Genomic DNA, 24,692 nt, shown 5'->3' on the forward strand with positions numbered 1-24,692 from the left:
AGGCAGCTAGCTATTACAGAGAGTCTAGCTATTCAGGAGGGTTTAGAGCGCTTCCAACGCGAGAATGAGGTTGATAAAGCTCAGGATACTATCGCTGTAGATCCTACACTTTCTACAGTTAGATCACGTGTACGAGCTCCCCCACGGTGTTCTAATTGTCATACTCAGGGGCATACTAGAGTTAGATGTCCTAATCCACTTAGTAATTAGTCATTATGCAGAAATGCAAATATTTGGTTGATATAGGCTCTACAATCTCATCTAGAGGTAGAATCGAAGCGGAGGTGGCCCGCTCGTTGGTGTGGCCCGCTCACCGGTGAAATACGTTACTTCTTAAGGCAACCCCGCATATTAGAGTCCCGAATGATCCTTTTGTAACGAGAAAAGGAACAAGGCTAAAGAATCACCAATGTGGTGACAGGTCTTAATCTCCACAATGCCCGTAAACTATACATAGTGGCCAATTAACACTCTAGATTATTCCATTAACCAAGATATACGTTTACGTATCTGTTCAAAGGATTAAGATACTTATCTCTTAGAAAAGTTGGGGGATGATATTGTATAAAGCCCTCTCGAAACCAACAAAGATAGAATCACACCTGCATGTATATAATACGTGCAGAGCATATACTATGGATCAAGCTCTACCCACGTATTTCGTACGAAGATTACTCGTTCCCTCCATGTAAGATATTTCTTTCTCTCTAAGCCGTATAGTAACTTCGTTTCTACTGTAGTAGTGTAGTAGTAGCTATAGATAGTGCAACTAAGATATCTTAGTCCTATGTGCAATCGCATAGTTTCATGCCCGGTTAGAGTAAAGGTTTAGCTATTTTATATACTCCTAGTAGCTAACGACTAAGGAGACCTTGATTTTTCTTTTTCTTTTTAAAACTTTATAGATATGAAATTATATACACAAAGTATCCCTAACATACTCAATATGGTTCTAGCAAGGCGCATACATACCTATCGAAATGGACTTCAGAACACCCTCCATCACTACCGCAGAGCAACAGCAGCCACCACAACAACCCCTACACTCAAAATCCCCGCCCATCGCACCAACCCGCGCTGGATATGGTACTTCCCCATCCGTTCAATAGCCTCGGAATCATTAATTCTGGGAAAGGGTACATCAACGGGAGCATCGACCCCCAGGGCCTCACACAACGGCCCCCACCCATCACCAACATGAAAAAACACCAACCGATCCTGGGGAACCACCTTCTTCAACCACTCAACATGCAGCTCATAAGTCTGCCGAGTAGGCATCGACGTCCCATACAACCGCCCCCACTGACCGCCTAATACGTCGATATATTCGACAAAATGCCTCATCCCCGGCAACGGAAGCAGGACCACCCGCAGAAACCACAACGTCGACAGACTGGCAACCTGGTCGATGCTTTTCGTCCAGGCATCTGGATCACGGATGGTACAGATGACCTTGGCGTCGGGATACAGTTCCAGGAGTTCGGGGACTAATTGCGCCCCCGGCGCGTCGGTGATGGCGGCGTATCCGTCCAGTCGCTGTTTCAGGAGGTTGAGTGTGATCTGTCGGTCTTGGAGGTTGGGGCTGAGCCAGTGACGGAGGATCTGAATCCAGGATTGGATTTCAATGGGTGGCCCCATGGTGGTTTGGGTGCCGCCGTGGTAGATGGGTCCTTGTAGGAGGATGTTTAATGCTGCGCTGAATGATGCTGTACCGGTACGTGGAAGTCCTGCTCCGATGACTTGGATTTTGGTCCCCGGGGATGGGGTCGAGGGTTGTTGGCCCATTTTGGGAGATTGATGCAGGTGTTGACGTTGGGAGTGTGTTTCTTTGTCTAGATATGAAGAAACGTGGATTTATACTCCGCGCGGCAGGATCCCCACTCAATAGACACGGTATGCGATATGGAAGGAAATATACTGAAGTTGAAAACCTTGACAGGCGCTTGATTAAATCAGTAGACACATTAGCAATTGGTGTGGTTAGTTCCAGCCTCGCTAGGTTGCTACAGCATAGCCATACGAGTCATAGAGGCTTAGCTTCTCTCCGGCCCACTTTAGCTATTGATTGATACGACGGGGCCAATCATGTACTCCAGAATACTTAGTGCCCTTCCTCTTAGGTTGGCTGGTTGGCTGGTTGTGATCGTTGTTGGATATCTCAGATGCCTAGTCCAAGGCTAGACTTGACGGAGGACCGCCAACTGATTCAGAACTTGTTTCGCAAAACCAACTAGCAAAAGCAACTACACTTACGACACATCTTACAATGGAGACCACAAAATCAATTGAATCAGTTCTATTCACATTAAGCGCATCAGCTCATCGCTCATCTAGCACTTGGTATATCTATCGTAAACAAAAGGCAAACACCAGGAATGCAGCGATCTATCGGCAAAACGCTGGTCTAATCCGGCAAAATTATGTTTGGGGAATATAAAGGGAAACAAACGACCAGATATTAGAGAGACAATTAGAGGAATGGAAGGGCACGGATGTGGACCCCACCCGCAACGGTGGCCTGGCCACGTTACTCTGCCTGCTTCGAGGCCTTGGTACGCAACTTCATGAGAACGTACACAAGAGCATACGAGCTAAGGGCGAATAGGGCAACAATGGCCGCATCGCGCCAGCCATAGTAGTAATCCAGTAAGTTGACGCTGAGAAGATAATCGCTACCCCGGGTATATTGGCACACGCGGCAACCAGATGTCGCGTCCGCATCCAGGAGATTCATACGGGCGCCCATGCCCTGCATATACTCGGAGAGGTACTCGCCGCATGTGGTGCCATTCGGGGGATCGAACAGGGCGAACTCGGAGTCCTTGCATTTCACCTCCACATCGAAGATGGTGAAGGTCATCATGCTGCCCATGAGATAGTTGAACGGGTTCATCCAGTAGATCCAGTACCGCCAGAAAGCTTGGATCTGTTGGTAGGGGACCATGACACCACAGAACGAGGCGAGCGTTCCGATGATCACTGGGTTAATCAGGGAGGCGAAAATCGCATTCGGTGCGTAGGCCGAGATGAATTGACCAATTCCGGTGTAGACGAACTCATACATCAACATAACAAAGAAGACCGCGCCAGACTTGTTGGAGTCGGTGGGGAAGCCAACCGTGTAGTACCAACACGCGAAGTAAAGCACAGCGCAGAGACAGAGATAGGGGATCTCCGATACAATCAGGGCGGTCACGAAGGCAACCCACGAATACATCTTTGACTTTTTCTCACGGGCGTCATAAATGTCTCGGCGTTCGAGGAACAGCGGCTGAAGTTGATTAATGACACCGGGGGCGACGAAGATAAAGTTGAAAATGGTGAAGAGACGGAGCTGCATAGAGTGGACAGTATCGCTGATCATCCAGAAAGAGAAACCGTTAAACAAGGCGGAGCCAACATGAAGAGCCAGTTTGTTGTTGACATAGTCGGTATTCCGGTACAGTGCCACACACATACGCTGGCTCACCAACTTAATCTGTGTCCAAAGGCTCGTGGCAAATTCTCGGCCGTCATCAAAGGTACCAGGAGGCTTAGACGCAGCGTCACTGACGATGCGGTCAAGCTCCTGGATCGAACGCTGGTTCTCTGGAGACTCCAGCCAGACCTTATTCCAATCGCGACCCTGGGAGAGAGTACCCGAGACAACATCAATCATATGCTCAGCAGGGTTCACTCCGGGTGGACAGGCAGCACCATAACGACCGAAATAATCCTTGACTGTCTGGCCGTTGTCACCAATATCACCAAAGTAGACCATTTTTCCACCTTTAGCCAGGAGAAGCAGGGTATCGAATTCAGCAAACAGCTGAGCGGAAGGCTGGTGAATAGTAACAAGAACAGCCTGGCCAACATCAGCCAGTTTACGTAGGAAACGGACAGTATTATATGCAGATTGGCCATCAAGACCAGATGTCGGCTCATCCAGGAAGATCAGAATGCTCGGCTTTGAGACCAGTTCCACACCGATGGTAACACGCTTACGTTGTTCCACGCTCAATCCGGCACCAACACGGCCGATCAGCGTGTCAGCGATATCATGCAGTTCCAGAAGTTCAATGATGGTATCCACATATTTCAGTTTTTCATCATCAGGGACATCGCGTGGCTGGCGGAGCAAGGCAGAGAACTCGAGAGCTTCACGCACGGTTGCAAACGGTTCATGGACATCAAGCTGTTCACAATAGCCGGCAGAACGCTGGAAGGAAACTGGCAAGGGTCGTCCATCAACCATAATAGAACCATGGATAGTTCCTTCGGTCTTTCGCTGAGCCAATACATCAAGAAGAGTAGTTTTTCCAGCCCCAGAAGAACCCATCAGGGCACCCAGCATACCAGGTTTAACCCAACCGTAGACATTATCCAGGAGCACGCGATCACCGGTAGGCGTTTTTACGGTATATGTCAAGTCTTTCCAGGTGAAAACGGACGTGTTGCGGACCAGTTGGTTGTCAAGATCACCCTCCTCAGAGCTGCCATCGTTACGCTTCTTCTCTTTCTCATTCACCTGGGACTCTTCATCGAAGCGGGCAACCTGCTTATCCAGCCTCTCGCGGGGAATCAAAAGCGTGTTTCCAGTTTCAGAAGCAGCCTTCCACCGGGACGTGGCAATGATCGTGACGGCCACGAACAAAGCCCACCAGGCCCATAGGATACCGAAGTTACGCCAGACATGGTTGTGGCTGTAGGACAATGAAGCTAGATACTGATCTCCCGTCACATAGTTGTTGCCTTGGATAGCGCCACCAACACCGGCACAGGATTGATAGTCGGCTACATTCTCATACCCAGGACCAGTAGGAATGAGGTTGGTGCCCACACAAGGAATGATCTTGTTGTGGAACTCGCTCGAAAGTAGGGCATCAAAACCGTATGCAAGGGGGTTGATCCAGTAGATCCAGCCAAACCAGGGATGCATCTGCGGCTTCGTGATCATATAGCCGGTGTACATGATCAGGGCGGAAATGAGGAAACCGGAAACCTTGGAGGCGCCGTCGAATGTCGTGAAGAGTGCTCCAACCGCACGGAACAATGCGGTCATAACCTACACAATACAATTCAGTTAGCTCATTGCTATACTTCTAACTTTGATAACAGGATTCCATGTGGGTGGGGGTGGGTGCCCTTACCATTGTCGTAGCAAAAACCAAGATCCAATAAGTGAAGAAGCCAGACGCACTCATTGTGAGGCCCACCATGAAATAGACCACAAGGGAAAAGATACTGATCTGAAACAGGAGGACCGGGATATCGGCAGCGATCTGAGCGATACAGAAAGCAGCTGGGTGGAAGAAAGCGAAACCTTTATGTTTGACCAGGACTGGCCGACCACTGAATGAATCGGTCACTTCAGACATGGATAGCAAACTGTTATAAAGCAACGAAAAGAAAAGAGCACCAGACTTGACAAATAGACCTCCTGAATTGTTGGGCGCATTGTAAAACAGGGATCCTGCAATCAAGGCCTGGGCTAAGGTCGACACCTGTTTGATGATAAAAGTGGCTTTATCACCCCAAAGGATCTGGTACTGACGAGCGATACAGGCTTTGACCTGCTGAACAAAATCGACCGTCATCGGGCTGTTTTTCGGCAGCTTCTTGCTCCTGTCGTGCGAAATTGCCATCTCGAAGTTCTCGGTGCGTTCCCGGGCGATATCGGAGTCGGGATAGTCGTATTCTGCCATCATTTGAGCACGGATGGGAGACTTCTCATATTCCGCCAGGAGCATATCGGCATTGCGAGGAAATCGGTTCTCATATCCGGGCCGGATCTTGCGTTCCGTGGGAACAGTCACACCAGTCAGGAAGTCAGCTACGTTAGACCCCTCCCGGCAGACGAAACCCAGGTCCTCCATGAATGGCCTTGCCTGGGACATGGGCCCGTAATAAACCTGCTTGCCCTCATCCAAGACCAGTACCTTATCGAACAAGTCATAGATTCCATTGCCCGCCTGGTAAAGCGTTACAATGGTCGACAGGCCCATAACATCTGTCAAGGCTCGAATGGCTTTGGTCCACTCGAGAGCTGTGCTGGCGTCTAAACCACGTGTACTGTTATCCCAGCAAAACACTGACCCACGAGAGGCCATACATTCTATGATTGAGACACGTTTGCGCTCACCACCGGAAACACCTCGAACATACTCGTTACCGACCTTCGTATCGTTCGTGTGTGAGATTCCCATGGCTTCCAGCAAAAACTTCTTCATTTCCAGGCGATACTCTTCTGCTGACTCCACGCCTTTGGGGAGGTTGAATGGAATCTTGAGCCGGGTTGCGAAGTCCATCGTCTGACCCACTGTCAGTGTGGGGAAGAATAATTCTTCTTCGGTGTTCATAACAATTTGGCCATGATAGCGATCAGCTTCTTTGTGGGTGAGCGACCCAAAACGGACGTCACCCTCCACCGATTTATATCCAAGTCGTCGATTCGAGAGCATTTTGAGCAGGGTCGTACAACCTGATCCCGGCCGACCTAACACGAGAAGCATTTCCCCGGGTTTCACGCAGCCATGGCTATTCTGAAGAATCGAGCGGAGGGGCGGTTTGTTGCGACCATCTTTGATTTTCTGGGGGATGTTGAACTGGGATAGGAAGTTTTCGTTGACGGCGGCCTCAGAACTAACCACTTCGACGTTCACATTCTTCCAGGTGACGCCGAGTTCACGACTCTTGAAACCGGACGCCACATCTCGTTCATGTTGCTGTTTAACTTGTGGCATCAGGCTCCAGTCTTCGGCGCGGCTGACATTGGCAGGGCGGGGGGTTGGCGCAGACTCATCACCCATCACCGTAGCTGTGCTGTCGGTATCATCTCTGTTGTCCGAAGGCGGCGCCTTCGCATAGTAATCCTGACCCTCCATGGCTTGAGGGAAGCTTGGACCACAGTCAGACTAAAGGAAGCTTTCCGGCAACGTACACACCGAGAAAGAAAATCTTCCATCACGAGGATGGGACGGGCAACGAAGTATATAAGCACAATGCTCTCGGGTGGGTCTGGGGGCCTGAGACCAGGCCTGCACCGAGTTCACATTTAAGCGACCCACCAGGCATGGGATCGAGGCTCCAGCAAACTCCATAGTTTACTGGGATTTATCATTCGTTAGCGGCTTCATATTACTCAAACGTGGCCGCCATCAAGTCATTGTCGCGGGAAAAGGAGTAAAAAAGGTCGACCTTCCGAGCGGTGGGGCCTAAAGCCAGTGGTTATCTCCGAAAGGTTCTGCGCCGTTTCAAACCAATCAACGGATGGGGAAGGGGAAACGTTCAAGCTTACATGCAAGTCCCTTCCAGAATTTGCGTGTCAAGCAGCAAACTCATTTGTCGATCAGGACCCTATAGTGTTGGATAGTTTGGGTTCGGAGTCCGGTCTTCTACTGACCGATCGGGGCTAATCTCGTTTTTCCTTCCGATGACTCAGCGGCTGTCGGCCCATCGGTGTTCTTGATTGGCTCCTTGGCGCTTTTCAAAGTCCGAATACTTCCGCTGAGTCAGCGGGACGCTCCTCTTCAGGTTTAGCGCGGGGAGCTGTCTTCCGACCGTTCTGTCAACTTTCCATCTGATAATTGATCGTCTCGGCTGTGGCGCAGAAATTTCCCATTTCCATTTTATGTTTTTTTAATTTGCCCCTTTGTTGTCTACCTAATCTTTTCTATTCTCGCGTCAGCCCGATTGTTAAGCGGCTATAGCCACGTTCCTGTTCCTATCTAAATCCCGGGCGAAGTCACCACCACCACCACCACCACCACCACCACCACCATGACGGAACACTGGAGCCTGTGAGTTTGTCGAAAGAGGAAACGAAAAGCGCTTTAACATTGAAAAATGGGTGGAGAGCAACATCATCGATAACTTGACCTGTCGACTTCCAGGTAATCATCTGCGCAAGTACCATGCGGCGTTTGTCTCTATCTCATAAATCTCAACTATCAACTTCAACTAGATGAGACGGTGAACTTGCGCAAAAAGATACCACGATAATGATTTGCGGCCATGGCAAACTCTCATTCTGCTCTATCTACTCTGTATCGTGACTCACCTTCATCCCTCACATAGAGCATGAATCCTCACACATGCCAAGACTAATGTTATTGGTAATCTATGTCGTAAAAGACCCCATATCTCGTGTTTGGTTGACACCGACGCTCCGAAAATACTATTAATATTCGGATTCTTTTCTTTTTTTCCCTTTTTTTTTTTTTTTTTTTTTTTGTCATCCATTCTAGTTAGGGCACTGATGAATGTTCGGGCCATGTGGGCAGCTTCCGACACTACTCCTGATATGGTTAGGCTTGCGAATAGACAGCATCGCGGCCTGCTTCTAGAACGTGCTTCTTCTACTTGTCCCTCCCTTCCTATACTCATGTGAACTCGAACTAGCTCATATACAAGGTAGCAATCAGTATGACGTTATCGTATACCCAGCTGAAAATTCAACAAAGATTGATTAGTAGTGCTTTACAAATGCATTAACTCCAGGGAATCCTCCAAGTGCATGCTAAGTCCTGTGGGCTATCCGTCTTGTGGTTTTACAAAACAAGGAGACGGAATGGAAGTCTCCTATACTTCCACTCTTAGGTTCAGAGCTGTTCTGCGACACTCAATGCTGCCTCGTGCAATTCGACAACCTTATTGAAGACAACCCTGTTCTCCAGGCTTAGAAGCAACTGCATGCCCCTTGAGGTATGGTTCCAATCCATTAGAAAGGACTACTGTCACGAAGCAGGGTTTCAGGGACTCTTAGGGCAATCACTCAAGTCGTAGAAAGTACCCACTTCTCCAGTAGCTATGTAATGTAAAATCTACCTCACCGCTCTTTGACTGCGGATGGGCATAGTCGGCGTATCAAGCAGATCACAAGAGCATACAAAGTAGTTTCAGAGTTGTCAATGTCATTATTTCTTGTCGCGGTCTGTTTATATGGTGATTACTTGCTAGAGTCTTTGGCCATGGAGTCCACCTCGTTCAAGAAACTCCACAGCGACATATATAATGTCAGAAATAGCAGCATGATGCAAGGGTGTTTGTCCTTCATGGCCTACTATTGGGCAATACGGGAAACCCCCTAGAGCCACGTGCAGAGGTGCATTTACGGATCGGGCGTTCGTGTTTACTATGAGATGGACTAGTGAGTCCCAATCGTAATTTGTCTTATTCGAGTCAAACATTAAGGATATGCCGGCGACTTTCTGAAACACCGCCGTCTCATGCCGAATTCGAGAACATCGTTAAATCCGACTGGAAGACAAACCTTGAGTATATGAATATTATAATTTTCATGCACAAATGAAACCCTCACATCAAAAGGCTCAGATCGAAAATTTTAAGGCCTCCACTCAACTTTAGACCGGGCCAAATATACACAACTCTTTATATCCATACATCACATCGTAAGAAAAAACGGCGCAAATAAAGTCCACTCACAGCACAATCTCCCCTTCGCCATCAGGTCTCTCAAACCCGGTAAGGTACCGTTCCAGGATCTCCTCCGTTACATAAAACGCCGAGTCCCCATCCTTATCAACCCGCTCATTCCGAGCTCGAACCCTCCGTCGGAGTTCTGCAGCATCAACATCCAAAAACACCAGTACCCATCTTCCTCCTGACCCCTCGATTAATCCCTTCCACTCCTCACGTACCTCGCGATATGCAAACGAGAAGTCCAGCACGAGATCTACCTGTCCTCCGGTCAATGCGGAGATAAGTTCAGTCCGTAGTGCTTCTTCGGCTTCGAGTTGGTACTCTTCGTACTGATCTCGGGGATAGTCGACATCCCAGAGACCGTGATGTGAATAAACGTAGGAGTCGATGGAGAGACGGTGAAAGGATGGATACGCGGAGACGATTGAGTGGGCTAGTGTTGACTTTCCGGAACCTGGTGATAAATTAACTCCTGTAGTGTAGATAGTAATGTCATGAAGAAAGGAGGTTTCTACCTGCGATGCCGCAGGTCATTAGAACTACGGGTCGGGGATCAGCTGCTGTGCGGCATAGATGAGGATGAAGGTGTGCATGTGCATGGTCTATTTGGGGGTTTGTGATGCTGACGGGAGTAGATGGCATTGTTGTAGTTTGTAGAAGATTGAGCTATGGACCCATGCTCACTGGTGGGGGAGTTTCATGTATACATAGTCCTGTTCTATACAGTTATGGATGACTCAACAGGCCATCGTTGAAGCGAGTTGTTGATTATTACTCTAGAGCATGGGCTGCATCGTGAGTCATCGGGTAGATTAAGCTTATCAACTTTGAGTATCGAGCATCTCATGACGATAATTAGATTTGGTGCTCCAGGATGGATGAATAGCGGTAATATATTGAAAAATAATAACTTGGATAGTTATTAGAGTAGTGATACAGAAATTGGGTACTGGCCTGTAATGCTGTGAGGTTGATTGATAGGCAGTACAAAAAGAGTTCTCTGAAAGGAGAAATATATATATATATATATAACCGACACTAAGCACCATACTCATCGATCGAAGCTATGCCCAATGGAGGCCAATTGAGGGATAAAAGCCTCACAGAAATGATTGTATAATAAAATAGAAATTCAGCCCTAAAAAAGACAAGAAAGAGATAAGAAACTAGAAAAGAACAAAAGAGATGTACGTAGTAAAATTGACAAAAAAGGATGGAGACGCGGGGAATCGAACCCCGGACCACTCCCATGCTAAGGGAGTATTATACCACTAAACCACATCCCCAATTCGATATTTGGGAGCTATGACTTTGACAATATAGGCCTAAACTATTATTTTGAAGCTTGAGACATTCGCAAATTTGAGTTTAGAGTGTAATATCCCAAATGGGTTAGACTGATCGTGGCGCAAGTATAAACAGCAACGAATAGACCAACAATGAAGTTGAATACTATGACAGCTCAACATCACATAAGAATAGAGTCGTATTTAGACCAGCATACCAAGCTCTCTGCATACAGACTCTGAATCCTCGTCATCTCCCCACCCCACCGGCTAAACAAAATCCATGCAAAGAACAATGTCAAAAACTCATGACAAAGTACTCACCTTCTGGTTTGGCCAGAAAGGCTCCCGAGAGTATCTTCAACAAAAGTCATTTTGGTACGGAAGTTCATCCGACGACACCTACGTTCGCAAGCACCTCGGGCCCGACTACGAAGCCGCCAAAACGGGGGCCCTCGATGATTGGAAGTTTGACGGCCAGGGCGAGGGCGCACTAGCTCTAATCCTTCTCCTGGACCAAGTACCCCGAAATATCTTCCGCGACACCCCGCAAGCTTATGCAACGGACTCCAAGGCAGTTGCTGTAGCGCGATATGCCGTGGACCAGGGCTGGGATAAGAGCATGCCCGCGATCCAGCGACGATATATGTATTCGCCGTTCAATCATTCAGAGAATCTGGAAGATCAGGAGATGTCGTTGAAGTTATTCACGGAGCTGGGAGATAGTTATCACTTGCATTGGGCAAGGAACTTCCACGACCAGATCAAGCGGGATGGGAGGTTTGTGCATCGTGATCGGATTCTGGGCCGATAAATCATATGACCGGTGATAGCAACGCCTAGTGTCATGTGTATCGATAGAGCAATATATCAGTAAAATGAAGTTTGTTTAATACCGCATTGAGAGGGTCTACTCTGCCTCTAGACGATCAGTGCGAGTTGGAGGACAAGGGGATGTCCTGCTGGCAGTGCGCCAAAGCACTGGGCTTACCCAGCATAGCAGCATTTCAGATTCCAAATATAAGCATAGTCACTATAAACTGAATTAGACAAGTACTTATCACAGGCCCCACTGCAATACATGAGTACCCAGCTGCTCTGAGGACTATTTATCAGATACTGAAAATGGCCAGGCTTTGGACCAAAGCGACCGTTCATCGTCAGTTGTAGCCACTTGCATGAACAGACGGCCCTGAACATCCAGCACTAGCTGCTTCCTGGCCCCATAGTCTGCATGACTGTCGAAGCCGTCTCAGCCACGATAGGCACCGAGTTGGTCAAGGATTTCATCCATGAGAATCACGCCTCCCTCCCACTTTGCCTGATCTTCCCTCTGCCGAGACCTCTTTTCTTCCGTGAAGCTGTTCGGGCATAGTACGAGCGGTCGCCCTTCTGTGTCTTGACCAACGATCTCCGCCCACCTATCCACAACTTGCATCAAGCAACCTAGAACGATAGGCTCACCGTCGGTGAAGAGCGAGCCTGGTAGTGCCGCGATCTGACTCACAAGGGTGTCTCGCAAGCGCAAGGCATTGCCGGCATCTCTACACTGTCTCAATAGTTCGATCTCATAGAACACGTATAGTGATTGGTCGGCATGGGGTTTCTTCACTCATTGCTTTTCCTCGACATTCAATTCCTTAAAGTTCTCAGGTAAAACAGGTAATTTGGGACTTTCAGAAAGGGGGGCGTCGAACTCAAGGAGTCCAGGACGGCGAACTTGAAGAAAGAGGGGGGGATATGCGCAATTGCCAGTCGATCACACCAGTTATTCTTGTGGGTTCCTCTGGGTCCACGAAAATGTTATCCGTGTGAAGATCTGAATGCCACAGCACAGGTCGGTGTGTTGCCTTGTTTTGAGGTAGTAAGTATTTGGCTACTTGGGTATAACAGCCCAATGCTCGAAGTCTGGCTGCTTTAGATGACTGGTACTGTCCAGGTCCATTGAAGAGACCCTGTAACTGAGGTGAGGCACCCAAATAAAGGATTGATTCATTTTCCCGTTGTGCATTGACAATGAAATATTCTTCCACAGTTGCTCCTATGCAAAATTAATCCGGAGCATTAAGGTTCGGATATCGAGTACTCACAAGGTCCATGGTATAGAGTAAGGGTTCCTCGTCCGTCGTCAAGATATTTCCGATTAGTGGTGGGACCGACCACGAAATTGTCACCGCACGCTCCATCCTCAGCGAAGTACAAGATTCCGTATCCTGGGAAAGGCTTTGATGCTAAAGCTTTGCCAAACGTAGCAAGCTGTGTCACAATTTGTGATTTCTTTTTTTGGCATGCATATCATCCCAGAAATGAGACAGCTTCACCCCAGGCACCTTCTCCATGATAAGAATTCGCTACCGACAGGGGACTCGCTCGCGTTAGAACACCACGCGAAGACTTTCGGAGCAGGGATATGTAGAACATTCCTCACCTAGTAGAACTGATCAATTGTGATTCGTATTTTATAAAGGCAAAGATTCGTGACTGTACAAACTGGATGCCTGCAATCTCACTGGCGGTAGTGAAGCAGGGGTGGCCTGCATTTAGATTCAGGATTTTTGCAATCACTTCCTTCCCGTCATTCATAGTCAAAAGCAAGGCTTTGTTGAAATTGCCTTCAGTTAGCTTCGTGACATCTATGCTAGACGTGGCCCATACTGATTGGGCCGCAACAGAACAGAGAGCTTCAACATTGAAGGCAACATAGCGAGCAGCTAATTGTTTCTTTTCAGCCCACAGCCATCTCCCAGAAGTGAACTGGAAAATGGAGTACCATAGATCATCTATCAGGACTCAGTGATTGCTGTGAAATTGGAATATCTACTACCAAGTAATCTCCTACCCCTGCTGAGACATCCACAAGTAGTGTCTTGAGTGGAAAGACACCGGAATATATCGGTAAATGAGCTCGTCTTCAACTTCACAAATTTTGATGAGGTCAAACTACTGGGTCTTATCCTTCTACGAAAGAAAGAGAACATGACTGAAGAAGCTATTTGTTGTTTTAAGGAATTGCTGGTACGAAAGGGACGATTCCATCTCTGGCTTACTAATCAACCCTGTAGCCCTACGACGACAGCACCTCATACTTCCATGCAGGGAGAAGAAAGGTTAAGGAGCCTTGGATCTGCAAAGTAACCTTATCTAACGTGTATCATGGCCCTCGAGATTTCCCTAGAGGATAACTACTGCTACGACAGAATCAAGAGGCAAAAAGCCAAACAGTTTGCCTCACATGTCGTTGACGTCACTACCAGCTGTCAACGAACCATAAGGGTGGGAGGTTTTGCTCTACCAGTTCTTCATTTTGATTCAACCAAGAAAAACCATGGTACGTGTCTTGGCAGATACTTTGTTATCACTTCCTTGCTTAGAATGATAAAGCGTCTACAAACATCTATGCATTCTTCAAACGGCTCAAGATTCAACTGTCTGCATGAAGAGAACAATTATGGTTAGTTTGGTAGGTAGACAATCAGAAGTCTCAACTTTTATTCTTCTTATCAGAAAAGCCTTCGGTTTGCGGAATTCATCATGGTATGGAGTCAGATCAACCCTACAGCACTCCATCTCAGCTTCTTGTTCCTGTCGGGCAGTATCCTCCTCTATACTGTGCTTTCACGTTTTCTAAAAGAAACACTCCTTCTGGCAGAACCCCCGCTTGCTACGTTGGTCGGAATTCTGACTGGACCCGCGGTATTGGGTGCTGTCGAGCCTCAGCCGTGGAAGCTCGGCGATCATGTCACCAAGGAACTAGCACGAATCACTGCAAGTATGCAGGTATTCATCGTGGGCATTGAGCTCCCTGAGGGATATTGCAGAAAGCACTGGAAAGGGATTGGCATTCTTCTGGGCCCCGTTATGATAGGTGGCTGGATAGTGTGCGCGACCCTGATCCATCTGGTCTTCGGTGCTAGCTACCCGTCTGCGCTCGTTATCAGCGCTTGCCTCACTCCCACCGATCCGGTGCTGGTCGCGACCATCCTGGAGGATCCCAAGGCAACTAGTGACCGTATTAAGTATCTTCTGGCCGCGGAGTCTGGTGTGAATGATGGAACCTCATTCCCCTTCCTATATCTCGGGATTTTCATCCTGAAGGAGCATTCGGTTGGTGCCGTGCTGCGGGAATACTTGACGGTGACAATAGCCTACCAATGTATTGCGAGTGTTGCTGTTGGGATAAGTCTCGGTTATGGAGCGAACAGACTCCTCCGATATTCCCACCAGCGTGGTAGGATTACTGAAAACTTCGTTGCTCTGTTCCCCTTAGCTCTGATCTTCTTCAGCTTAGGATTTTCAAGCACAATGGGGATGGATGACTTCCTACTTGTCTTCAGCGCAGGCCTCGGGTATGCATACCACGGCCGGCTTGAACACGCCTACCAGGTAAATCCCGTGGCCACGTCATTCATCAGCTTCTCTCTCAGCATAGCGACTTTTATCTATTTCGGCCTGATGATCCCTTGGGCTACTGTCGCAGATACACCAAAGTTATCACTGTCGAAAATTGGGATCTTTGTGCTCCTTGTTCTGCTGCTTCGTCGAATCCCTTTCATTGTCGCACTGAAACGATTTAATCCTGATATCAAAACGTACAGGGAGGCGCTCTTCTGCGGTCACTTTGGACCCATGGGTGTTGGTGCTCTGTTTTTGTCCATGGAGGCCAGGGATATTCTTAAATCCTCCTGTTCTCGGAAACAGACGCAGCTAGGCGACGACTGGGACCAATATGCCTGTGAAACTGTGGAGTTGGTTTGGCCAGTTGTTTGCTTTACTGTTTTGGGCTCTGTTATCGTGCATGGTTTGAGCATGAGCATTGCGAAGTTGGCTCGAACTGTGATATGTGCTCAAAGGCAGCATACGAAGTCATTATGTACTGCAGATAACCCTAGCACGAGTTCTGAAAGCATGGATGGTGGAATCTATCATGATGAGGAGAGCCTACTCTAGAGTCGATGAAGCATCGAGAGGTAGATTGGCTTTGCTAGATTGGAAATGTTTGAAGACATTTAGAGGCTATCCTATTTTTTGAGAGTATGCTTTAGAATGAACAGCGAATGTATTCAGTAATAGCTTGCTTCTATCAATAGTCCACCACGATTGGAAGCTATGTAATGAAAGAATCTTTTAACGATTCCCTTTGGTTCTTGCCTGTCTTTTGCCACACGGCATTTGGATATAAAACCAACCCTCAACAATAGTTCAAACTCTAGTGTGTACTGCTATCATACCCCGTCAGTATAACAGTTCTCACGTCGAATTTGAGCATTCGGCTCATCTACCATACTTGAATACCCTGCAGAGAAAGTATTTGGGCATTCAGCCTCATCGATCCTTGTAGAAAAGTTAGATATCTGTGTAGCTGTAGAGCCCTCCTTGACTAAAGCAGAACGTACCGACTAACAAAGGTTCGGCTGATAAATTGGCTTCAGATACATGAAGCTTGGATGAACATTGTATGCTTTCTTTTGTAAACAACACGGATTGTTGCGGATTCGTGAGATATAGGTACGTAGTTTCATCTGTATCTTTGAAGTTCGACTCGAGGCTCTTTTCTATAAACCGCTGATGAATATTTACGTATATCTCTACGATTCATTCATGTGGGAGGGTCTGAGGACTGTAGCCACTGTACAGGTTGGTCAACAGACCGGAGTTTAGCTACACTGTTTTATTGCTTTGTCCTTTCGCAAGAAACTGGGAGTGGTATTTGTACAGTATCATCTCCAGCTAATGTGCAAGATGCTGATATTCACTGTAAATTGAAGTGAAATAATTACATCCGGAGCAAACATATACTGAATAACTGGCAATTTACCAAGTTTTCTAATCTTAGTCCTTTGTCAGAACGCCGACGATAACTGCTCCTCCTCAACCCTAACTAGATTAGACCTCTCTGCTATCTTTCCTGCCAACTCCATCAAGGATGAACTAGCTAAGATTTCCAGAATAGACACAGTACCCTCTATGTGCTTGGAGATCCAGTTACGAAGTTCGACCGCTACATGAGAATCAATTCCGTACTCCGTTATTGGGCCAATAGGGTTGATGCTTTTGACTGGAACTGAGAGATGAGTAGCGACTCGAGCACTTAAAGTTGTATAGATCACAGCCGTAGCATCTTCAAGGGTTTTCGTGGCCTGGAGGTCCTGTCTCAGCGTATCGGGAATTTCAGTCTGAGAACTGACTGTCGTGTCTAGATGGAGTCGACGAAAGTGGGAGAAAAGAGGTGCATCGAAGTTGGGCAGTGATCGAGTTGCTTTCCACTGACCTAGACCGGTAATAATTTGGGAGGTCGTTCTGTCTTTCTCGCAGCTCGTGATTGCTACCTCGATCAATGACATAAGGGTCTTGGTGTCAGTTCCCTGGAATCCTTGCTGCTCCATTTTCAATGCCAGATCTTTGTTCTCGGCTAGATAGCCCGCATCTGTGATCACTCCTAGATCCAAAGATACTGCTGGAAGACCCAAGGAGTTACGATACGCTGCGAAAGAGTCCATAAATGTTGAGCCGGCGGCGTAGGCGGCCTGAGTCGCGTTACCTATTATACCGCTAATGGAAGATAGCATGATGAACCAGTCGAGATGGGATGGGAGATAGCGGTGGAGGTTCCAAGTTCCGTGGTACTTCGGCTTGAGAACCGCAGTGTAGTCGCCAAGAGTCATCTTCTCGATATGCGTGTCCTGCAACCTGTCAGCTTCATACGTGTAGATCGAGCTTTGGGAGAAGGTACCCTCAGGATCATGGCACTTTGGATGACGCCCTGGATTGGCGGTGCAGTTTCTTCAAGATCGTTCATCATCTTCTTAACTTGATCACATTTGGATATGTCGCAGGCATGAATGATGGTTCGAACTCCCTTCTCGTTTAATCCTTGTACAGTTCTTTGGGACGATGCTCCTGGTAGTCCGCTTCTACTGACAAAAACGATTGTTTTTGCTCCATGATCTGCCATCCAGAGTGCTGTCGCGCGGCCGATACCACCAAGTCCCCCGACAACCATGTATGAGACATCTGGTCGGAGAAGCATATCAGGTTGCCTAGGGACGATAGTCTACTGACTTAGTATTTTCCAGTAGAGGAGGGGGACGGTACGAACCTTAACCGTATCACCAATACCAGCTGTGAGTACAACCGGGTCTGGATGATCTGTTTGCGTGAGGACATCCAGCGCTTCGGCAATATCCGATATGCTATAAGAGGTCAGGGACGAGTGACCACGGAGTGTGCCTCGGCGAAGAAGACGCGCTACTCGATCCCAGACCTCGTCCAGCATTTCAGAATTGTTTTTCACCAGGTTCCCAATATCGATAGTCGCAAAAATGATATCTTTGTCAAGTTCTGGCACTTCCCATCTACGCTTCTCAAGTGCGTTACAGGCATGTAATTGAATGAAAGTGCCTGATGTTCCAAAACATCTCCATAATGAACGGAAGGTACGATTGTCAGATTTACCACAATTGACTATCACCTTTACCCCTTTATTATCGGTCAATCGAACGAGATTCTCTAAGTACAACTCGTTATTGAGAAGTATCCGTTCATCTGGCAACAGAGACGAAGAGACCAAAAGTTCTTTGTCTGCTACGCTCCCCACAAGCGCGTATGCATGTGCACCTAATACAGTACATACTTCAATCGCAGCTTGACCAACTGCTCCAGCTGCGGGGCTAATCAACACTCGATCTCCTGGCTTTATCTCAGCGAGACAGTGAGCGGCATGGAAAGCTGTGCAATAAGCTGCGGGTATCGCAGCAGCAGTTTCAAAAGACATATCCGAAGGTATTTTTTGAAATGCAGTTTCTCGGTCTTGGTAGATACTGGCTGCTGTTCCAGATCCCAGACAGGCTACTCTATCTCCAGGCATCAGGTTGCGGACGGCTCTACCGACAGCTTGTACCGTTCCGCTACACCCGAGCCCGATTTCCGTTAAACCTGAAGCCTGGCTGTCTGCTAACTGCGCATCTCGCTCACTCAATCCGACGGCATAGACTTGTATGCGGACCTCAATATCGGAAAGCGTGGTAATCCGGCTGTCATCTATGAAATGAATATCTTCGGGTTGGATACTGTCATTCACCACCACTCGCAGATGTCGTTTCTCTTGATGAAAGGTTTCAACGCTTGTGAGATGCATATCATGAACAGATGCAATCGCTTCATTCAAATGTCGGTTCTCCACAATCCGTGGGACAAGAAGGGCACCACTCCTTTCCGCATACTCCGTATCGGACTCGGCTGACTTACCTCCTAACATACGATGACAAACAAGGTCGTATATGAGTTCAGCCGCTCGATACCCGCAAAGTGGACTGTCAGCATCTAAATCAAGTGTGACAATAGGCTCTACTCCCGTCTCTGAGCGAGCAGTCCGTGCAAAGCCAGTGATTATGCCAGCTTCTGGGTTTACCGGGGTGGTTGTGCCACCACGCGTCACCCAAAGGACGCAGGTCGCTTCTAGAAACATCCGCTTGATAATATCCATTGTTGACTGATTTAGGTGTGCCAGAACTGGTACTTGAAGATTACTCAGGACGACACAAGCCTTTCTTTGCGGCTTGAGATGGGCAAGGTTGGTTGTGTCAACCTGCGATACTGAAGAAAGAAGGTCTCGCAGATGGGGTATCTGTACACCACACTCGCCTTCCTCTGCTACAATAACAACTTCTGACATGAGCGAAGTCTGTTGTCTTGTCGAACGAGAGATAATGACCATATGCTGATCTCCAGATCTGCCCAGTTCTTGCAATTCCGTGAACTGGGCATCCTTAAGACTGGTTATCAAGTCATTGTTGAAATATCCAACACCATCTTGCTTCCACAGTCCCGGCGAATTAGCGAATATCACATACTCAGATAATTTTGGCTTGAATAAAGGATCGCACAGGATCAGATGGCCATTAGGCTTGAGGAGACTATGAATATTGCTCAATGCTTTATGTTTCGATTTGACTGTGTATAATCCATGTGCAACGATCACGACATCGTATTGCTGTATGATAAAACCCTGGGCATCTATGTCTCCCTCTACATCGAGCTCTTTGATTTCCACGCAGTTGTCCCATGCGCAGATCTCATCTCCTGTTGGCCCTAGAAGACGTAGATCTGGGTGTGTTGCGGTATACTTGGTGAACCGAGTAACGCCACCCTTTTCCCTGACGAGCCGTTGGAGGAATCTCTTCGATGCTCCACCCGTACTAGCCTCGATTTCAAGGATTGAGATCATAGGGTTCTTATGGCCGACCAAGTCCAGGTACCTGGAGACTGTTTCATATGCCGGATCATTGTAGACCTTTTCCCAGTACTCATCCCACATGGATTGTTCACCAACCGTTCCAAGGCTGGCCTCGTTCGTCAAATCAGAAGACAGACTTGCCCCCACACTGCAGAGAAGATGACCCTCAGGGCCGGAAGATCTTACTCGCTCGATATCGTCACTGTGGACGTCGCGGGAAATCTGATATTGCTGTGTCGCTATCTCTCTGAAAAATTCGAGCTGTCTTATCCTGAAAGGCTGAAGCGTCTTGATGACCGCTTGATCCACGTGTTTAACGTAATCCTTGATGTAGTATAACGCGCATGCTTCATATAAAGCGTTAGATCCACTATATTGCTTTTTTGACTCCTGACAGGAGGGGACAATGCTCGGTAACGCAGACCCGGTCAGCAAATCGATATCCAAATCCCATTTCAACTCATATGCCAACTGGCCCTTCATTCTCCTTAAGTCTGGAGAAATACTTGGTCCAAGGCGCCTGCACCGTAGACCTGCAATAGAAATTGACGGTCGCCGAGATTCATCCAGAACTGAAATCGAGGCGATGAGATCCCCCTTCCTTGTTCGCTGTGTTTTTGTAACAACATTCAATTTACTGCCAGCTGCATAATCTGTGCGGCACGACACGCACATCTCATTGATCCGAACAGGAACAGCAGGATCATTGATTGCATTCGTATTGATGAAGATTGTGTGAATTATAGTGTCCAAAGTGCAAGGATGTATCAGAAAGGAATACTGGAAATTCATGGGCATCACCGCAGCAGTATCTGGGGTGATGACCTCTGCTACACACGTTGAGTCCTTGAAGCGTGCTTGCTTGATGTTAGCGAAACATGGTCCGTACTCAAGGCCGACACTGGCTAGGTTCTTGTAAAACAATTGGATGTCGAGGGAAGTAAAGTCGTCTTGAGCTGCTTGCTCAAATTCAAGCTCGGATGCGGCCCAATCGCTATTTTGTGCTCCAATCAAACCATTACAATGCTCTGTCCATATGTTTTCCTGCGTGACTGAGTAAATATGAAACTTGTGAGCCTGGTAGGAGCCGCGAGAATTGCTCTCGCATTGACTGAGTATGAGTAGGGTCTCTACAGCCGCTGTCTCGTGAAGAACTAGAGCCGATTGTATCGATATATCACGAATATAGACTGTGGGTATCTGATCGGCGGTGGTATCGTTGAACACATGCTGTAGGAATGCCTCTATCGCCATGACAACATACCCAGCAGCAGGATATACAATATTAGACTCGATTCTATGGTCCAATAACCAGGGATTTTCAGACACGCGAAGAACGTTTCTCCACAAAGGCTGAAAAGGACAAGCCATCCTATCGATGGCACCCAACAGATCTGTCCGGGCATGCTTGCGATTGCGAAAAGCCTTGCTAATCCGAGGCTCCGCCCAATATGAGTGGATGTGACCCCACGCATATGGAGGGAGGTCAACAAGCACGCTTGGTTCCTGGGAAGCTGTAGGATCGTTAATTGCCTGGGAGTCCATAGGATATCCGGCACACATTAATGTAGCGGCAGCGGTTAGAGCAGTTGTAACAGCGTGGCTGTCCCTGGTTAGAACGCTAATGTATAAGATCTCGGCTGCATTGAGTTTCGTGTCATCTCGCAAGGTCTGTTTGATTGGTCCTGCCAGTGTAGCGTGAGGACCAACCTCAACAAGGGCATCCACACTGACCTTTTGGGCCGTACCGGCTCGCTTTATTCGCTTGTTTCCTAGCGTCCTGACGGGGGCCCGCTGGTTAATTGTCTCGAAGCACAAGGCGCGCAACGAATCGACAAAATTCACCTGGCCCAGAAGGTTACTAACCCAATATCGTGAATCTAATTCGGATGGGTTGATCTCTGCCCCTGTTACAGAGGAGAAGAAGGATACAGATCGACTATGAAGATAGTTGGCAATATCCTCACGGCTCCGTGGGCTCACATGCGCTATATGGCCCAAGTACTGCTCCCTAACTAATTCCATGTGGTATGAGTGGTATGCAACTTCTACTGCCAGCCGGCGGCTAAACACTTGCTTTTCGCGGACGATCTGCTCTAATTCATCAATAGCAGGGAGATCTCCGGCAATCGTGACGCTCACTGGGCTATTGATGCACGCTACAACAGCCTTTCCCGATTGAAGCATGTCGAGATACGACTGGCTCTCCTGGACAGACGCCCCCAGCGCAAGCATGGCCCCCCTTATCTGCCCATTAGCGAAAGGCGAGTTACTGACAACCACTCCTCGGTAGTAAGCGACTGTCATGGCATCCTCCATGGTCAGTGCGCCAGTCGCATATGCAGCGGCAATTTCCCCGCTAGAGTGACCGGTCACCGAGTCTGGATGTATTCCCCAAGATGCCAGTAGATCAACCAGGGCTATTTGAAGGGCAGAACATATGGGCTGGCTAAAAAGGGGGTTGCTTAACCGCGAGGCTTCTTGATTCTTCAGGATCTCTTCTATTAATCTTCATCAGCGGATGCTGGTCATGATATGAAGGGAATCCTGGTAAGGGGTAATACCAGATTAACGTACCCACCATACAGTAAGGAGCACCAATGGATTTCATATAGTCATCGATTCTTTGGATTGACTCGTGGAATACCGGGTATGCCTCAAGTAGCTCCTTTCCCATTCCAGCCCACTGTGCACCTTGTCCCGTGAATATGAAACCGATACTTGGTCGCCGACGAGCTTTAACCATTTTCATCCGATCAGATAATGCTTCTGCTAGTGTCGCAGGGGAGGTTCCCACAATGGCAGCTCGGCAGGCATGGATCGTACGGCGTTCGTTCAACGTATAAGCTAGGTTACTCATGTATCTGTCATCTGCTTCAGATCTCTCCTTGAGGAGATATTCTCGAAAGTTTTGAAGCTGCCTTGTGGTGGACCTCTCATCAAACCCAGAGAACATGTAGACTCGAGATCGTGTAGGGCAAGCTTGGTTGGCATCGATAGCATGCTCGCCGTATCGCACTATACGTCTCAGTCCACGACTGTAAAGATAGCCTGATGCATCTTCGAGTATGGCATGCGCGTTACTCCCCCCATATCCGAAGCTGTTCACAGAAACGCGATGTGGACCCGGGTATTCCCACGGCTCCGCAGATAATTGTATCTGCGGCGGGCTTAATGACTATACCAGATGAAGGTATTCAGAATACTTACCTTTAGTTTCCAGTCTTCGCATCGGATACGAGGGTTGACCACTCGAAAATTGCGGTTGGGAAGAAAGGTCCGATTCTCGAGCATCAGGACGGCTTTAATAACGCCAGCAACTCCGCTCGTGCCCTCGAGATGGCCAACGTTGGTTTTGATGGACCCGACTCGTAGGGGCCGCATGGGACTTCGGTTATGGCAAAATACCTTTGCGAGAGCTGCCGTTTCGATATGGTCGCCTGCCTGAGTTCCAGTACCGTGGGCTTCGACGAAGTCGGTCTCGCATGGCTCGAGGCCAGCCACCTTGTAGACATGACGCATCAGAGCTTCTTGCGATGCGCCACTCGGTAAGGTAATTCCGGGGGTTCTGCCGTCTTGGTTCAACCCAGAGCCTCGGATTATGGCGCGAATGGGGTCGTGGTCTTGAATGGCATCTCTTAGCGGCTTAAGGATCAAACACCCAATACCCTCGCCTCGGGCGTATCCGCTGGCATTTTCGTCGAACGTATGGCATCGTCCATCCGTGGAGAGAAACCTGGGTATTGGTTAAATATGTCTAAATACAACGAATCTTTCCTACCAACTTCATCATAGTCATCGTCGACATGAACTCGTGGCTAAGAATCACATTGACTCCCGCTGCGACGGCCATGGAGGCATCACCGGTCCGAAGACTTTGACATGCCAGATGGAGAGCTGTTAAACTACCCGAACAGGCGGTATCAACTGTAACACTAGGGCCTTTCATGTCGAAGAAGTACGACACTCGGTTCGCCATCATGGCTCTGGACTGCCCCGAGTTTGTGCACTGATACATTGGAATGCAGTCAGGATCGCGGAGGAGAAGGTCGGTGTAGTCGGTGTTGAAACAACCAACAAAGCAGGCTGTTGAACTGCCCATAATCTTTGCCATCGGGATACCAGCTATGGGCTGTGAGCGTGTACTCGGGTACGAGGACAGCATGGACGTACCATTTTCGAAGCCTTCGTAAGTAACCTCAAGTAACAGCCGCTGCTGAGGGTCCATCGCCTAAGGGCTGAGGTATTAGAAAACCAATCCGGACCCAGTGGTCGCTTGAGTTTACCTACGGCCGCCTCGTCGCTTGTCATGTTGAAGAATGGTGCATCGAACAATGTCACATCTTCTGCTAGGAAATGTCCGCCTTCAACGTTGATCTGTGAGTGTGTCTTGTTGTCAGCTCTATGATGGTCAAATCCTTGAAGAATATGACGGTACTTACTGTTCCATGTCGTGAGTGGTCCGGATGATAAAAGGCATCGTTATTCCATCGTAACTTTGGAATCGGACTCCACGCTTCCCGCCCTTCGAGAATCATCGTCCATAATTCCTTGACATTGGTGGCACGGCCAGGCCCTCTGAAGCCCACCCCGACGATTGCAATGGGCATACATAGATCTTCTAATAGGATGGACAAGTCATCTTGGTCTAAAGAAGTTGGTTCTGAAGTTTGAGTGGAGGATGTCGGGATGGCGGGCGGACTATGTTCAAGGGAATCGGCTGTCATGATGGTTCAGCGACCCATGCATAGTAG

General features: G+C 48.2%; 7 protein-coding genes and 1 non-coding gene across 8 annotated transcripts; 2 read left to right on the forward strand and 6 right to left on the reverse strand.

Moving 5' to 3' along the window:
• Positions 1-1,005: 1,005 nt before the first annotated feature.
• On the reverse strand, positions 1,006-1,785 carry BDV27DRAFT_150665 (sulfotransferase family protein; the record flags this gene model as incomplete). Its single annotated transcript, XM_032071259.1, has 1 exon — positions 1,006-1,785. The coding sequence occupies one exon, from the start codon at positions 1,783-1,785 to the stop codon at positions 1,006-1,008; it is 780 nt and encodes a 259-aa protein (XP_031921263.1).
• A 524-nt stretch (positions 1,786-2,309) lies between these two features.
• On the reverse strand, positions 2,310-7,316 carry BDV27DRAFT_169659 (putative ABC multidrug transporter). Its single transcript, XM_032075095.1, has 2 exons — positions 5,130-7,316; positions 2,310-5,044 (listed from the first exon to the last, which is right to left on the reverse strand). The coding sequence occupies exons 1-2, from the start codon at positions 6,861-6,863 to the stop codon at positions 2,528-2,530; spliced, it is 4,251 nt and encodes a 1,416-aa protein (XP_031921264.1). The 5' UTR covers positions 6,864-7,316; the 3' UTR covers positions 2,310-2,527.
• Positions 7,317-9,269: 1,953 nt separating this feature from the next.
• Positions 9,270-10,373, reverse strand: BDV27DRAFT_138109 (AAA family ATPase). The gene is made up of 2 exons (XM_032069154.1): positions 9,936-10,373; positions 9,270-9,874 (listed from the first exon to the last, which is right to left on the reverse strand). Exons 1-2 carry the CDS (start codon positions 10,060-10,062, stop codon positions 9,420-9,422), a joined length of 582 nt encoding a protein of 193 aa, XP_031921265.1. The 5' UTR covers positions 10,063-10,373; the 3' UTR covers positions 9,270-9,419.
• Positions 10,374-10,634: 261 nt separating this feature from the next.
• On the reverse strand, positions 10,635-10,706 carry BDV27DRAFT_t225. The gene has a single exon. It is a non-coding gene; the product is annotated as a tRNA-Ala (tRNA).
• A 207-nt stretch (positions 10,707-10,913) lies between these two features.
• On the forward strand, positions 10,914-11,651 carry BDV27DRAFT_138111 (DUF924 family protein). The gene has a single exon (XM_032069155.1). It carries the CDS (start codon positions 10,990-10,992, stop codon positions 11,518-11,520), a length of 531 nt encoding a protein of 176 aa, XP_031921266.1. The 5' UTR covers positions 10,914-10,989; the 3' UTR covers positions 11,521-11,651.
• Positions 11,652-11,929: 278 nt separating this feature from the next.
• On the reverse strand, positions 11,930-12,236 carry BDV27DRAFT_138112 (uncharacterized protein). The gene has a single exon (XM_032069156.1). The coding sequence runs from the start codon at positions 12,142-12,144 to the stop codon at positions 11,959-11,961; it is 186 nt and encodes a 61-aa protein (XP_031921267.1). The 5' UTR covers positions 12,145-12,236; the 3' UTR covers positions 11,930-11,958.
• Positions 12,237-14,109: 1,873 nt separating this feature from the next.
• BDV27DRAFT_169663 (Cation/H+ exchanger) lies at positions 14,110-15,653 on the forward strand (the record flags this gene model as incomplete). Its single annotated transcript, XM_032075096.1, has 1 exon — positions 14,110-15,653. The coding sequence occupies exon 1, from the start codon at positions 14,238-14,240 to the stop codon at positions 15,651-15,653; it is 1,416 nt and encodes a 471-aa protein (XP_031921268.1). The 5' UTR covers positions 14,110-14,237.
• An 893-nt stretch (positions 15,654-16,546) lies between these two features.
• BDV27DRAFT_163817 (putative polyketide synthase) lies at positions 16,547-24,665 on the reverse strand (the record flags this gene model as incomplete). Its single annotated transcript, XM_032073593.1, has 9 exons — positions 16,547-17,386; positions 17,437-17,757; positions 17,803-22,439; positions 22,516-23,098; positions 23,149-23,674; positions 23,724-24,063; positions 24,112-24,169; positions 24,229-24,315; positions 24,381-24,665. The coding sequence occupies 9 exons, from the start codon at positions 24,663-24,665 to the stop codon at positions 16,547-16,549; spliced, it is 7,677 nt and encodes a 2,558-aa protein (XP_031921269.1).
• Between the last annotated feature and the right edge of the window lie 27 nt (positions 24,666-24,692).

Source organism: Aspergillus caelatus (assembly GCF_009193585.1).
Source record: "Aspergillus caelatus strain CBS 763.97 unplaced genomic scaffold BDV27scaffold_356, whole genome shotgun sequence".
Lineage (NCBI taxonomy): Eukaryota > Fungi > Ascomycota > Eurotiomycetes > Eurotiales > Aspergillaceae > Aspergillus > Aspergillus caelatus.